Source organism: Vipera berus (genome assembly GCF_964194415.1).
Source record: "Vipera berus genome assembly, chromosome: 2".
Taxonomy (NCBI): Eukaryota; Metazoa; Chordata; class Lepidosauria; order Squamata; family Viperidae; genus Vipera; species Vipera berus.
In genome coordinates, this window is record NC_138203.1 from 264,390,957 (window position 1) to 264,407,991 (window position 17,035).

General features: G+C 46.6%; 1 protein-coding gene across 4 annotated transcripts in view; it reads right to left on the reverse strand.

Annotated features, from left to right (window-relative positions):
* Positions 1–6,483: 6,483 nt before the first annotated feature.
* Positions 6,484–17,035, reverse strand: part of CCDC51 (coiled-coil domain containing 51) — a 35,327-nt gene continuing 24,775 nt past the window's right edge. For all 4 annotated transcript variants that reach the window (XM_081316802.1, XM_081316801.1, XM_081316799.1 and 1 more), the window contains exon 4: positions 6,484–7,304. In XM_081316802.1, the coding sequence (XP_081172928.1) occupies positions 6,525–7,304 (780 nt within the window). In that variant the 3' untranslated portion in view covers positions 6,484–6,524. The remainder of the gene's footprint in view (positions 7,305–17,035) is intronic.

The window sequence follows — 17,035 nt, forward strand, 5'->3', positions numbered from 1 at the left end:
AGGAATTGGCTGATATTGATCCATCACCAGGCAACCATGACTTAGCAGCCTAAAAAACAGCTCAGTAACCCTCTGGTCAAAAAAAAATCCTCTAAAAGACACACACAGAGATACACACACACATACATACAATGCCAGTTCTTTACAGGCAATAAGCGAGACGGAGGGTTGCAAACAGGGACATGCTTTATTGAAATAAAACAGGAACAGAACTGAAACAGTGGCTGCTACGCAGCTACTTATATGGTTGGCCACTAGGCGGCACCCGCTAGGTTTAAAGGAACCCATTCCCACCCCAAATCTACCAATGATCTTCTTGGAGACAAGTCTGGCTTAGTGACCATTACACAGACACACCATTGAGCAACCTTTAAGCAGTATTTAAACAGACACGTGAATCAGTACAAGTAAAAATCCCAATACATTACACCCCTCCCCTCTAGAATGTACACACATTATTTAATAACATAGTCTTGGAGATATTTCGGTGTTCTGCGAGACCATTCAGAAGGCCTGGGGGTTCCGGGCGACTCCTGGTCTACCTGCTTGCCTGCCAGGCTGAGTAGACCGGGACTCTTCGGTTCAAGTGAGTCGAACTGACTCGAGTTCCTTAGGCTGGCCATTCCTGCTCGGCCCAACCCAAGGTCCAGTGTGGTAGGTGGGTCAGCAGAGTTGCTGCACTGTTCGGGTTGTCCTTCCCCATCTGGAGACCCCATTTGCACTTCTGGACTGTGTCCATGTACGGCCACCTCCCCCTTGTAACGTCTGAAAGACTCCTCAGAGCTTGTGAACTGCTCTGTTAGACTGCTGGCTGCCGGCTCTTGTTGGGCAATTGCTTTGAGTTTCTCCAGAGGGTTGCAAGGACTGAAAAAAACAGCCCGTTAAATTAACCATGAGGGGTAACACATTTCTTTCTAGAAAGTGCTCAGGAAATTTAGAGAACACCCTGGAACTAAAGGCAAATGCTAAAAACTTGTGTTGGCCCATCTTCTTTGCAAGAGCAACTTGGGAGTTTTAAAAAAAGGCTTCTTTGTCCCTTGCGTTTGCTCATAGTTTCAACCAAAGGGTTTTTCTGAAACCACCCAGGTTTTTTTTTCCAGTGCACGATGTGAAAAACACTTGTTGAAGAGAAAGAGGGATAATTAAAGAAATGGGATGGCTAGTTCTTTTTTGAAAAAAAAATATTTCCAGCTAAAAGAGGAGAAACTTGTTTAGTAACTCACTGAAAACTCATCTGGCCTACATGGAAATATGAAAGAAACATTGCCTTTTGAATATCCACTTTTCGTACTGCCATTAAATATAGAGAATCCCAGTGCTTTTTTTGTAAAAGAAAAAGGTGCCGGAACTCACACATGTCATACAACCCGCCTTGCCTACCCTACAAGGTTCCATCCAAAAAAGGTGCCGGAACTCCGTTCTGAGCGTTCTATGAGAAAAAAAGCCCTGGAGAAGCCTATATAAAGGGAAATAAAATACTGGCTTTAAAAGGACTTTAGGAATTAAGTATTCCACAAGGATACATCCATAATCTTCATGGGCGTTCAGGATGGTGCACATTACAAGTTGAGGGCTAACTTACAATATGGTAGCAATAGCACTTAAGACTTATATCCCGCTGCATAGTGCTTTCTTTACAGCTCTCTCTCAGCAGTTTACAGAGTCAGCATATTGCCCCCAACTATCTGGGTCCTCATTTCACCCACCTTGGAAGGATGGAAGCTGGTCAGGATTGAACTGCTGGCAGTTGGAAGAGTTAGCCTGCAGTACTGCATCCTAAGCACTGCACCACCATGGCTCTTTCCATTCATTTAGTGACCATTCAAAGTTACAATAGCACTGGGAAAAAGTGACATAGGGTCATTTTTCACGCTGACCACTATTACAGCATCCCCGTAGTGATTGATCAAAATTTGGATGCTTGGCAACTACCATGCGTTTATGATAGTAGCAGTGTCCAGGGATCGTGCAATCACTCACCTTTTGCGACCTGCTGACAAGCAAAGTCTATGGGGAAGCCACATTCGCTTAACAACCATCTTACTAACTTGAACAACCGCAGCAATTCGCTTAAGAACTGTGGCAAGAAAGGTTATAAAATGGAGTAAAACCCACTTACCTGTCTTGCTCAGCAACGGTAACATTAAACTCAATTGTGGTCGTAAGTCGAAGACTCGCCTATATGAAGACTCGCCTATATAAAGGAAGAGGAAGGAGAAAGGAAAGGAACCTACAGCTCTATCCTGCACAGAAAGAGAGATAAAAGATGCAGAATCAAAGCTGTTGGAATGGGGAATGGTAGAAGAGAGGAATAATTTTTCCAACGATGTCACCAATTGCAATAGAAGAAAGAGATCAGCACAAACTTTAGATCAGACGTGTCAAACACAAGGCCCGGGGGCCAGATCCGGCCCGCGAAGTGGTTTCATGTGGCCCGTGAAGCCATCCTGGAAACAGTGAGGGAACGGCCCCCACTGCCTTGGCCCTGGCCCAGAGACCCTCCGTCTGCCAGAGACCCTCAGATCTGTCCCACTCCTGCCCAGGCCCCCATAGGCACCCTTGATGCGAACGATGTAGAGCTGGCCATGCCCACCCAGTAGGCCATACGCACTCTAGCCACGCCCACCAGTAGGCCATACACACTTTAGCCATGCCCACCCAGTAGGCCATGCCCACCCAGGCCACATCCACCCGGCCCCCTGAGGGCAACCGCAATGCTGATGCGGCCCTCAGTGAAATTGTGTTTGACACCCCTGCTTTAGATTAAGTCTTTGCTTTCCAGCTCTTATGCACCTCGGTGTCTTCCGCCCACTTCCTGCACGCAGCTGGCCAGTGGGTTGACAGTGTTAAAAGCCCAGTGTCTATGGCTGCTTCTGCTGGGTAGGGAGGGCAATTACATAAGTCCATCACTCCTGTTGAGGTTCAAGAGAATAATTAAGATCCTTTTGAGGAAGCTTTCCAAGGCTGGGCTGAAAATCACCTAATGCCAGGGTAAGGCCTAAAGGAAGGTATATGCCATTCATCGCATGAGTGTATCTGTTTACACCCTCCTACGCATTTTCCCCTAAGTGATTTCATGTTGAAACCACGTCTCTTCAAATGCAAGCACAGCCAAGAAGCTTGTGAAGGCAAGGAGATTCCGTCTGTTTCCAGCTAGATGCCAACTTAGGACAATACCCATGTCAAGACAACCTTAAAAAGAGAACACGTAGCACAATCCGAAATTAAGTAGCTGACAGATTTCATTTCAGAAAGGGTCCACAGACAGAACCAGAAACATCACACTACCTGCTTGTTTGTTCTTTCAAACTAGACTAGAGAAAAGGCAATTTAATTGGAGATGGAAGAAAGTCTCTGAAGCTATAAAAAAGATTAAACGAGGAAAACTACCAGGGACCAGATGGATTACCAGGCTCTTATTACGAATGCTTTGAGGATGAACTTTTACAAACCCTCCAAAATATGAACTCTTTATCTTAGGAGGAGATAAAAGCCAAAGTCCTAGAAAGAGGCTAATACGGAATGTAGAAAAATACTGAATACTGAAAAAAGGACAACATTTAACTTACACAAAAACCTATATAGGTAGTCCTCAATTTACAACCATAATGGAGCCTGCCCATCATGGCTGTGAGCCGTGATGACTACAAAATGGGTATGTCACGTGACATTTTTTAACCTTTTCTGCAGTGATTGTTAAGCAAATCCACGGTTGTGAAGTAAACACTGTGGTCATTAAGCCGAACTAATGATTTGATATGGGTCTGGTTTAGCCAAAACACATAAGTGCTGATTTTCAGTGAAACATGGTCATATGATTGTGAGATGCAGAAAAAGGCTGTAAATGCAGCCATGTTGCCAAGCACTGAAGATTTTGCCATGTGACCACAGGGAGGGGTAACCACTGAAACTTTGAATTGTTGTCATAATTGGCCACAAGGTAAGTCAGTCATAACTTTAAAGTCAAGGAGTACCTGTAGACCAATATTCATTATTGAACAGTGATTGTAAGTTATTTACAAAGATTTTAGCAGATAGAGTGAAAGTAATTTTGCAACAATTTATTCATGAAGATCCATGTGGATATTTTACCTTAAAAAAATTAAGAGATATCATGATCATATGAGATATTATTGAATATTTGGAATAGCATAATGAAAAGCAATCAGCATTACTGTTTTATATGTGAGAAAGCCTTTGACAATTTGAACTGGCCCTTTACGTTTAAAGTTTTAGAAGATCAGAACATTGGAGGGAATTATATAAAATGGGTAAAATTGATTTTACAAATTATTGTAAATCAAGATTTAACAAAACTTTGTAGGGTACAAAAGGAACAAGACAAGACTGACCATCATTCCCCCTTTTGTTTATTTTGGTTCTTGAAGTATTGAATAGAGATACAAAGCAAACTGAGAGGATACTGGGTGTAAAAAAAAACAGGAGATGGAGCTTTTGCAGACCATTTGGCACCGCTTCTTTGAAGGGGTCTACAACATTAATGAAGAAATTAAAAGAATTAGTGCTTTAGCTATTTTAGCTATTTTTAAAATTAATAAACAGAAGAGAAAAGATACTGGCAATATGAAGATACAACAAGTCAAAAAGAATTGATCAATAAAACGGGTTTGAAGATTGTGGAAAAGTTAAAATATTGGGGTATTAATTCAACAAATATGAGTTTTCAAAGTATTTATGTTTAGACATGGAATGAAGTTAAAAAGGTATACCAAGAAGGGGAAAATTACAAATTCTTTGGGGAAAATTTCTATGATTAACGTTTTACCTAGAATGTTATTTTTGTTTCAAATAATACTGTTTTGACAACTGATGTACTATTTAAACTGTGTGTTGGGGGGAGAGAGCAGGGGGGGGGAGGCTCAGCTAATCTCAATGTACACATGTTGTACTTTGACAATAAAGATTATTATTATTAAACAGTGGCAGAAACACATCTCTAAATTTGTGTGGCAAGCTAAAAACCACGAGTTACATATAAAGTGTTACAAGACGCTAAAGAAAGATTTGAATTAGATGAAATGGTAGATCAGTGGTTTTTCAAACTTTGTCTTCACCAAGGACCTCCCTATAAATACTTTTCGTGGCCAAGGACCCCCAAGACTTAACTCAACATTTAAATCATAACATTTCAAGCCTTCACAGAGCCACTGTGATGACACCGTGCCCCACCCCCCCGCAAGGGTCCATGGACCACAGTTTGAGAACCACTGTGGTAGATCATAGAAAAACGAAAGCTGTGTTGTAAAGACTTCAGTGTAAATTTATATTCATATCTGCTGCAAAGAAAAGTCAGAATCACTCCTCTACCTTTGTTTTTCTTTTTTCTTTCTGCACTTTTGGCTTCGCCTGTTTTTTTTATTCTGTACCTGTTTCTTTCTTTTTCCTTAATTCAGAGGTCCCCAGCCTTTTGGGCACCAGGGACCGTTTCCATTGAGAGAGATTTTTCTGCCGACAGGAGAGTGTGTGGTTTTGTGTGCTGCCTGCATCCCGCTTATTTCTGCAGACTGTTGCTGGCATGCTGTGGCCCGGTACTGGTCTACAGACCGGGGGTTGGGGACCCCTGCCTTAATTGTGTTTATCTCTTTATCTGAAACCTCTAATAAAATTATCTAAAAAGGGGGGGGCAACTTGACCATCTGAATGGTTTCGCTCATTCATCAAGAACTCAAGGACACCAAGGTTTCCTATCAGATTCCAAAGGTAAGGAGCACCAACGGTACAGAAAGACATCATTTATTGCCTGTCTGCATAGAAGTGGAACTTGCCAAAGACTCATAGAGCAGAGTGCATTTGTACTGACGCAGGCTACTACTGCGTTTCCCTGAAAGTAAGACCTACCCTGAAAATAAGCCCCATCTTGATTTTGGGGGTGGGGGTGGGGTTGGGCCTAATATAAGCCCTACCCCAAAAATAAGCCCTAGCTTTGGGGTGAGGCACACCCCTAAAAATCAAGCTAGGGCGAAGGTGGGGGTGTGGAGCTGTCCCACGTGCCTTGCACCCACTTACCTTGTAGCCAGGCCTCTCCTCGCCGGCCCACTTCTTCTCCCGTGTCCACAGGCCTGCATTTCACAGTCAGGCCTTTCCAGAAGGCCTCTGCAGTCGAGAAACCAATCCATAACTCGGTTCTCCAAGGCTTTTGCAGCCCATTGCTCAGTTCTCGGCTGCACAGGCCTTCCGGAAAGGCCTCTGATGGCGAAACGTAGGCCGGAGCTCCGTTCTCAGTTGCAGAATGAAGCTGCTCCTTCAGCCGCAGAAGAAGTGGGCTGGCTGGCTGGCTGGGGCTGTCGGTGCCAGAGGTGAGTGGAAAAGACATGCCCCGAAAATAAGACCTGGTGCCTCTTTTGGAGGCAAAAAACAAAGAACAAAAAACCCGGTCTTATTTTGGGGGAAACACGGTAGCCCACTGGGCGATTCGGCAAAATGACTTTGAGGAAGCATTTATGTTCAAGGAACACCCTTTTATTATTCTTTTAAGACTTTGAGGAGAAGGGCTAAACTCTAGGCTAATTTCCCTTCAACAATATATAGAGCATGGGGAAGGTGACAGCCAGCATGGCACAGGTGAAGGCTGTACTGTAGATGGAGTGCTTCTTCATTTGGGCTTGCAACCTCCTCTCGGTATTGCACAATTCAAGAACCACCTCTTCCGCCTCTAAAGCCTGGCTCCTCGCTTCTGAGGGAAGGCCAAGTAATCCCCTTTCCTCAGGTACAGACTGAGGTATAACTTTAATGTTCGGTCCTTCACGAACCATCTGCCCTAAGTTTTTTTCCAAATTACTAAGCTGCTCTTGCAAGCTTCCGAGGAATGAGCTGATTTGTTTAGAGTAGACCAGCTGCTCCTGCACAGAAACCAAAAGAGGGTCTATTTTTAGTGAGGTGCTCGATCTGTCTTTAGTCAAGGAAGCCCCTTCTCCTTCCTGCGACGTCACCGCGGCAAGTTGCAGGATGTTCTTCAGACTGGCAATGAGGTCACCCAGATCCTGTTGTTGGGAGTGATAGGCAGTGGCTTGATCTCGGATGGCTTCCTGAAGGCTTGCCGGGCCCTTCTGGGCTTCGAAAACTAAGGCTTTTAATTCTTGCAACCTAACTCGGTTGATGTAAGTGGAACCCAAGACCCCAATCACGGCCCCCAACACCGAGCCAATAATGGACCAGTTCTTTGTCTTCTCGGCTCTCGTTCTCTCTTTTTCATGACTTTCCCTCACAGCAGCAGAGAAGAGAGAGAAGGCTTCCCGCTCAGATTCTTCGGCTGTTAGGTAGTTGATCCGATGCCTTTTCTCTTCCTGTAAGAAAGCCAACAGCTCTTATGAAAAGCCATCGCCCCCACCACAAGTCAGCAGTTATGTTAAAAGCCTGAAGAAACAGAATAAAAGAAACCCAATGCATCAGACAAGATGGAATGAAGTCGGCCCCGTTTTACCACTCCCTGCTCACGTGCCTTTTTCAAGTATTTGCTAAGTATTCAATATCAAGTATTTGATAGTTAAAGGTAAAGGTTCCCCCGCACATGCATGCCAGTCGTTTCCAACTCTAGGGGCCGGTGCTCATCTCCGTTTCAAAGCCGAAGAGCCAGCGCTTGTACGAGGACGTCTCCGTGGTCATGTGGCCGGCATGACTAGACGCCAAAGGCGCACGGAACGCTGTTACCTTCCCACCGGAGTGGTCCCTATTTTTCTACTTGCATTTTTACGTGCTTTCGAACTGCTAGGTTGGCAGAAGCTGGGACGAGTAACAGGCGCTCACTCTGTTACGCGGCACTCGGGATTCGACCTGCCAAACTGCCGACCATCTGATCGACAAGCTCAGCGTCTTAACCCACTGAGCCACCGCGTCCCTTATTGATCAGAAGATCAGCAGTTTGGCGGGTCGAATCTGAATGCCGCGTAGCAGAGTGAGCGCCTGTTACTCGTCCCAGCTTCTGCCAACCTAGCAGTTCGAAAGCACGTAAAAATGCAAGTAGAAAAATAGGGACCACTCCGATGGGAAGGTAACAGCGTTCCGTGCGCCTTTGGTGTCTAGTCATGCCGGCCACATGACCACGGAGACATCTTTGGACAAGCGCTGGCTCTTCGGCTTTGAAACGGAGATGAGCACCGGCCCCTAGAGTTGGAAATGACTAGCACGCATGTGCAGGGGAACCTTTACCTTTACCTCTATTTGATAGTTGGAAGCAGGAAAGACTGCCGGTTTCTGCAAGTCAAGGTGCTGAGAAACACACAAGTGGGACCATTTGCTTTTTTATTTTACTTTTTTCCAACCTCTAAGGAATGCTGATCTGCCTGCAGATTTGCTGTCGGGGGTCATCAGTGTGCAATCTTGGCTTAAAACTTTAAAAGTAAATGCATTCTGTGGTTTGACAGATAGTCCTCAAATTACAATTCAGTCTGGAATTTCTGTCACTAAGTGATGGAGTTGAAGAGAGGGCACACAGGGACGTGAAATGAATCAGGGAAGCTGTGCGAGGATGTGGTGCAAGTTGGGGATGGTGCAAAGGTTGCAAGGAGTTTTAGGGAAGGCGTAGCATGGGTCAGGTAGGATGATGGTGCAGCATGAAAATCGGGGAAGGTATGTAAGGGTGTGAGGGAGGGTGTGAGAGGTGTGGAGAGGGTGAGCAAATGGTGGGCAAGGGGGTGCACGAATGGCAGAGTCCCTCTTTAAGGGAGATGAGCAGTTGAAAAATGTGATAAATAAATGCATAAAAATAAATAAATGGCGAGAGTCAGAGGGGGGTGAGAAGACGAGAGAGACGTGGTACTGTTTGCGGGGGGTGCAAGTGGATTGGGGAAGATGTGCAAGCTGCAATGTGATCAGGTGCATGAGATTGTAAGAGAGTACACGAGAGGCACATGGCAGGGGTCAGAGAGGGCACGAGAGTGTGCAAATGACATAATCAGGGTTGGAGGGGGTGCACGAAGTGCAAAAGAGATGCAGTGTGGCTTAGGAGGGGGTGTGTAGTTGCATAGGAAATGCGGTGTGGGTAAGGGAGGACATGTGAGGGTGTACCACAAGTCAAGGAGGATCCGTGGGGATGCACAAGTGACCACAGTGGCAGAAGAGCAGAGGTATCGGGTGATTAAGCAGTTGGGGGACACTGACTCCAGTGATCTGCAACATTCCCTGCCGGCTTTCCCATAGACTTTCTGGGGAAGCCAGCAGGGAACTATGCAGATGGGAAATGTGATTGCCGAGCACTGCAACCAGTCATAAGTGCAAAGACCTAGATCATGATTGCATGACCATGGAAGTGATGGGAAGGCTGCAACTGCAAGGACCAGTTGTAATCACGAGTGGCAGAGTCCCTCTGTAAGGGAGATGAGCAGTTGAAAAATGTGTTTAATGTTCTGGTTTTGGTGGGGAGAAAAAGAAGTCACTATTGGAGAGACAATAATGTTTATGGCTTTGAAGAAAATGTCCAGAAATGATTGGGAGAAAAGGCAGGACACAAAATCCAATAAATCAATAGGAATCAAATCACAAACTCCTGCCAGAAATGTTCTATACACTGACAGCGGTTCACATATTTTCTTAACTAAAGTTTGTTTAAATAAATGACAAGAAGCTACATTCAAACTCTATCCCAGTGGTGGCGAACCTATGGCACGCGTGCCAGAGGTGGCACTCAGAGCCCTCTTTGTGGGCACGCGTGTCATGTCCCAGAGATGGCAATTGTCCCTCTTCAACCAGCTGCCTGAGGTCCCACGTGGCCGGATGCATCCCGGCACAGCTGGTTTCCCTCCCCCCCGTCCCATCCCTCCTGGCCTCGCATGCTCTCCTTTTCCCAAGCATGACCCACTGCATTGCCTCCTCAGCTGTCGGCTAGCTGTCCAGAGTGCGCCGGTTGAGGAGCCGGCAGGCTGTGGCTGCTGACGGACACCGTTGGCCTCCATGTGCTTGCTGGCCTCTGTGTGTGAGGGCTGTCAGGCAGTAGCTGCCCTGGCCCCTACCTCACCTTGCCTTGCCCCGCAGCAATTGGCATACCCACCCTGCCTCACCCCACAGGACGAGCCTCTGGCCAACCACCCCACCTGCCAGAGACCCCCTGGATCTCCCCCAACCCTGCCTGGCCCCCAAAGGTATCCCTCCCCACGAGCAACATCGAGGTGACCACGCCCACTTTGGCCACACCCACCCAGTCCGCCATGACCACCACAGTCACGCCCACCCAGTGGGTCACGTCCCACCTGGCACCCGGCGATAAATAAGTGGGTTTTGGGTTGCAGTTTGGGCATTCGGTCTCTAAAAGGTTCGCCATCACTGCTCTGTCCTAAGCTGGAACAGATCATATTGCATGAAGTAGACATAAAACTGATATCGGATTGTAGGATTTATCAAATGTTCTTCGTCAAGAAACATTTGTTTGATGTGCACGCTGTAAAGAATTAAACTGAATCCTTAGCATCCTCACTTCTAAGAACTCTGCCGGAACCCAGGGAGAGATGCTGTTCTGTACCAGCCTGCTACCGGCCCTGCAGAAAAGGCAGGGACAACCCCTCCACAAACGGCAAGAGGCTGGAACTATGCCTGCCAAATTTATAGCTACAAAAACAAACAAGACAGAACCAAGAAACAGGAGCTTTAAGAAACATGAACCATCCGAGCGGTTGCCTTCAGCAAACCAGCCCTCCCAGACATTCCCCTTATATAGAGTTCAGGGCGTGGCTTCTCTCTGCCTCCTTCCGAGAAGCCCCATTGCCTTCCTCTGTTTACTCCTAATTGACTGCCTCCTGCGTCGGGCGTCATTGAACAGGGCCAGCTGTGGGTCATCTTCATCCACACTGTCAGGCTCACACAGCTGGGTCTCCGTGGTGACCAAGTGGGAGGGGCCTGGCTGAGGGCTCTCATCAGCAAGATCTTCAACCCCCTCAGCAAGGTCTTCAACACCCCCCTCCTCCTCTGAGTCGTCCAACCCAACTGCCGAACCCACAGGCTGACCCTGAATCACAACAGATGCTTATAGCTTCTGGCCTTGACGGTATGCCGTCAGTTGGTATAGCAATACTGAGTTAGACTGATCTATTATTTCAGCAGCAAACATCCATCATATGTTCTAGGTAGCAAACTGGAATCTCCCCAACCACATTGCCAAATTCACTTGGTTTTTCAGAATCAGAAGCACCAAAATATACAGAAAAAGATTCATTCATTCATTCATTCATTCAGACAGACAGACAGACAATTTATATGGTGCCCAATTCACTCATGGTACTCCAGGCAGCTTACAGAAATAAAGCCCCAAATACAAAACCCAATAAATTCCTACCCAAACCAACCACTTGATGGGCTCCATATCACCCTGGGGTCCCCAGGCCTACTGGCAAAACCATGGCCTTTCAAAAGAGTACCTAGGTGGGGACCAATGTTATCTCCATGGGGATGGTGTTCCACAGGGAGGGAGCCACTGTGAAGAAGGCCCTTCTTCTTGGCCCCACTAGATCAGAGTTCGCCAACCTTTCCATCTTTTTTTGGGGGGGGAGCGGATGGTTCCGCATGAGTGGCCAGAAAGCCTGAGCACACAGCTCCATTGCTCGCACAAGTGGGAACGTTTCCGCGGCCTGGTTCCAAATGGCTCACAGCCTCATAGTGGGCTGCAGCCTAGGAGTTGGGGACCCCTTAAGAGGAGGAACCCATAACATTCCCTGTCTCCCTGGTTTGGTGGCTTGGGCAGCTGTAACTGGGAAAAGACAGCCCTTCAAATAACCTGGTCCCAAACCATGTAGGGCTTTAAAGGTGATAACCAGCACCTGGAATTGCACTCGGAAGCAAATCATCAACCAATGTAGCTCTCGCAAGAGAGGGAATGGATACATGTGCAAATTTAGACATTCACAAAATGATGCAGGCCGCTGCATTACATGGTGTTGTATCACTGGTCTATCTATATCACCAGTACTGACTGGCTACAGCTCCTGGCATTAAGATTAACCGAACCGGCCTGGACTCCAACTGGGCAGAGTTGGAAGAACAGGACATGGACAGTCTTGTCGACGTCATCTGGGAGGAATTTGATCCTGTGACTCCTAAGGAAGTGGACAGGATTATGAGGAGGTTGAGCTCCTCCACATGCTTACTGGACCCGTGCCCTTCCTGGCTGGCTTATGCGGCTCGAGAGGGGACACGAGGCTGGTTCCTAGCGGTCATCTCTGCTTCTCTGAGTGAGGGTCACTTCCCCACCGCCTTGAAGGAGGCGGTGGTGAGACCTCTCCTCAAGAAGCCCACCTTGGACCCATCCTCATTGAATAACTTTCGTCCAGTCTCCAATCTTCCAATCTTCGCTTCCTTGCGAAGGTTGTTGAGAGCGTGGTGGCGCACCAACTTCCTCAGGTCATGGATGAAGCGGTTTATCTAGACCCGTGCCAATCGGGCTTCAGGCCGGGCTACAGCACGGAGACGGCATTGGTCGCTCTGATGAATGATCTCTGGAGAGCCCGGGACAGGGGCCATTCCTCTGTCCTAGTCTTATTAGACCTTTCGGCGGCTTTCGATACCATCGACCATGGTATCTTGCTGCGGCGCCTCAGGGGACTGGGAGTGGGAGGCACGGTTCTGCGTTGGTTCTCCTCCTTTCTCCAGGGTCGCTCGCAGTCGGTGCTGGCAGGGGGACAGAGGTCGACCCCGAGGCCTCTCGTTTGCGGAGTCCCTCAGGGGTCGGTCCTCTCGCCTCTCCTGTTCAACATCTACATGAAACCGCTGGGTGAGATCATTCGTAGCTTTGGAGTAGGGTACCATCAGTATGCTGATGACACCCAGCTTTTCATCTCAACTCCAAACAGCATCAGTGATGCCCTCGACGTGATGTCCCGCTGCCTGAAAGCGGTCCGGGAATGGATGGGGAGGAACAGGCTTCAACTGAACCCGGACAAGACTGAATGGCTGTACGTACCGGCAAGCCAGGATACTCAGAGCATCCCACCCCTTAACATCGGGGATGAGTTACTACCCCGTCGATAGGGCCCGCAACCTGGGTGTCCTCCTAGACTCGCAGCTATCCCTGGAAGATCACATAGGAGCTGTGACCAAGGGGGCCTTCTCCCGGGTTCGACTGGTGCGCCAACTACGGCCTTATCTGGACCTGGATGCCTTACGTACAGTCACCCATGCCCTTGTGACCTCTCGCCTAGACTACTGTAACGCTCTCTACATGGGGCTGCCCTTGAGATCCACTCGGAAGCTTCAACTGGTGCAAAATGCAGCGGCACGGACACTTTTGGGAGCCTCCCGATACTCCCATATCACACCTCTCCTCCGTGCGCTGCACTGGCTTCCGGTTGCCTTCCGAGTGAAGTTCAAGGTGCTAACAATGACATACAAAGCCCTACATGGCATGGGTCCGGACTACCTACGGGAGCACCTTCTGCCAATGTCAACACCCCACCGTCCTGTGCGCTCCCACAGAGAGGGCCTCCTCAGGGTGCCACCACTCAAGGAATGTCGGCTGGTGGCCCCCAGGGGGAGGGCATTCTCAGTGGGTGCGCCAGCCCTCTGGAACTGCTTACCAACTGAAATCCGGATGGCCCCCGACCTCCGCACCTTCCGGCACGACTTAAAAACTTACCTTTTCCAGCAGTCCGGCCTGGCCTGATAGCTCTAATTGGGGTCCCAGTTTGTTTTGACTATTGTTTTTTCAGTATTGTTTCATTATGTTTACCTACCTTACTCTGTACACCGCCCCGAGTCCCTCGGGAGAAGGGCGGTTTATAAAAACAAATAAATAAATAAATAAATAAATAAATTAGTGAATCAATCTGGGATCTGGGATCCTTAAGCAAGTGTTATAAAGTTTGTCTCTTAAAATAGGCACAGCCACATACATCGGAAGGATGTTTTTAAACTGGGTGGTAAAGCCCATTTCAGAGCTTTTAACAACTGCACCAATGAACTTTACAGGAGACTCAACATTGATAAAAGAGTTTTGGGGGGGGGTCCAACTGCCACTCTGGAACCTCAGAATTCCATTAGTCAAGCTCTCTCTCTGCAGTTTCACCAAGGGTTGCCTGTCTAATTAACATGGATGAGCGCAATCTGCTCTTCCGCATGATTTCTTCAAGAGTAAATTTCAAAAAGTCTAATGGGATTTACCTCCTAGTAATTAATAGAATGCAGATTAGAGGCCTACATGGAAAGGGAGATGCCAGATGTTCAAGCTGGCTTTAGTAAAGGCTGAGGAACACAAGACATTATTGCTGAGGCATGCTGGATAATTGGGGTAGACAAAGAATACCCCAAAGAAGACACTTCATGGATTACAGAAAGGTCCTTGATGGTGTTGAACATGTTAAACGGTGGGATATGTTTTTTTAAAAAATGAGAATCCCAGATCATCTCGCTGACCTTGTGCAAAACATTTATTTATTTATTTATTTATTTATTTATTTATTTATTTATTTATTTATTTATTTAATTTGTATACCGCCCTTCTCCCGAAGGACTCAGGGCGGTGAACAGGGCAATACATAAAAACAAGATACAAAAATTAAAAATTATTAAAAAGTAATTAAACAGTGCCCATAATAAATTAATACAGATTAACAGTTAAAATCCATTTATAAAATCCAACCCCGTCCCATCAGGCCAGGCCAGCTTGTTCAAAAAGATGGGTTTTAAGATCGCGCCGGAAGGAGCGGAGATCGGGCGCCATCCGGAGTCGACCGGAAGATGGTTCCAAAGATCCGGTGCACCCACAGAGAACGCCCTCCCCCTGGGGGCCACCAGTCGGCATTCTTTGACCGGTGGCACCCTGAGGAGGCCCTCTCTGTGGGAGCGTACTGGGCGGAGGGAAGTTGACGCCGGCCGCAGGTGCTCCCCAAGGTATTCCGGACTCATGCCATGTAGGGCTTTGTAGGTCATTACTAACACCTTGAACCTCACCCGGAAGATTACCGGGTGAGGTAATATAGACAGGTCAGGAAGTCATCGTAAAGACTGAACTTGCATAACAGATCAGGTCCAGATTAACAAAGTTGTATACAGGTAATCCTTAATTTACAACCTCAATTGAGTCCAAAATTTTTGTTGCTAAGCAAGACAGTTGTTAACTGGGATTTGCCCCATTTTATGAGTTTTCTTGCCATAGTTGTTAAGTGAATCACTGCAGTTGTTAAGTCAGTAACATGGTTGTTAAGTGAATTAGGCTTCCCCATTGACTTTGCTTGTCAGAAGGCCGCAAAAGGTGATCACATGACCCTGGGACACTGCAACTGTCATAAATACATGGCAGTTACCAAGCATCCTAATTTTGTCCATGTGACCATGCTGATGCTGCAAGTGTGAAAAAAAAAACAGTCATAGGTCACTTTTTTCAGTGCCATTGTAACTCTGAATGGTCACTAAATAGTTGTAAGTCAAGGATTACCTACCGGCATACTCTCCTTTTATTTACTCAACCTATATCAGGGATATCAAACTGCCGGCCCACGGGCCGGATGCGTAATCTGGAAGCCACACCCACACCATTGCCGGCAATGGCAGGCCTTCTCAGTGGGTGCGCCTGCCCTCTGGAACCAGCTCCCCGTGGAGCTGAGGACTGCCCCCGACCTCCGTTCATTCCGCCGGGACCTGAAGACCTGGCTCTTCGAGCTCTCTGGCCCAGGCTGAGAATTTTAATTTTAATTTAATTGGGGGTTTTACTTTTTTCAGGGATTGGTGTAATTTGTTTAATTGTTTTTAACTTTTGTATTTCTTGTTTTAAATACCCTGTAAACCGCCCTGAGTCCTTCGGGAAAGGGCGGTATATAAATCAAAATAAATAAATAAATAAATAAATAAAACAGTCCCAAAACATCTCGCGACGTCACGAGTTTGACATGTCTGACCTATATGGAAAATATATATTAAGAAAAGTTGAATTGAAGATGATGGTCAGTGTTAAATATTCGGTTCTTGCAGGCATTAAGCGAGACTAAGGGTTCAACAAGTTTATTTAACTCGGAACAGGAACAGAAGCAAGCTAATAACTGCCGCGTAGCTATTTATACGGTTGGCCTCTTGGCGGCAACCAATAGATTTGAAGGAGCAGTTCCCCGCCCCAAACCTTCTAACTGCCGGGATACAGCAAGTCTAGCTCAGCCCAGCAACTGTTACCAAACACACAAAGTAGATCAGCCATTAAACAAACAGTTAACATAAAGCAAGTGCATAACACATACAGAGGCAATACCTTACAGTCACAGTTTCAAAACTGAAGGAAAAACATAAATAACCTGGACAACACTGATAATTCTAACCTGATAGTTGGAAATGCAAATGATCCACATGCTCTAGTAATAATAAACAAGGAGCATGGTGAAAAAAAATGAATGAAATCAAATGTAAAGACCAAATTAATGACAGTTGGTGTAGCAACCAGCCTTTGAACTGACAGTTAAGATACTGAAGTGTGGGAAGCCTCTGGATTAACTATCAGCGGTAAAAGAACCAACTGTCAAAAATATGTCACAGACTAGTGCTTGGTAGAGTAGCCGTGAAGATCTTGCAAAAGATATTAAAAATCCTGGGATCTGTCTATACCAGGGGTAGGCAATCTTTGCTCTTTTATGACTCGTGGACTTCAACTCCCAGAATTCCTGAGCCAGCTGACTCAGGAATTGTGGAAGTTGAAGTCCACGAGTCATAAAAGAGCCAAGGTTGCCTACCCCTGGTCTATACCTACGGTTGGAATGGTGCAGAGAGTGGCTTTCCTCTGAAAGTCTTAGAAGTGAAAGTTGGAAGTTAGAGAGAAAGAACAGCAATGTTTTTGAACTTTGGTATTGGAGAAGATTCTCCAGAATCTCATGTACAATTAAGAAAATAAACAAATGGACCATTGAACAAATGAAGCCAGAGTGTCTCTCAAGGTACAAATAACCAGGTTCAAATTATCATACTTGCTGCACATTAGGCAAAGACCTCACCCTCTGGAGGAGTCTACCATGCTATGGAAGGAAAAAGAAAGGGATGACTATGAGCAAACAAATGGACTCTGTTATAGATGTGATGGGTACACCATTGGAAGGCCTCAAGAACCTGATTGAGGACAGAT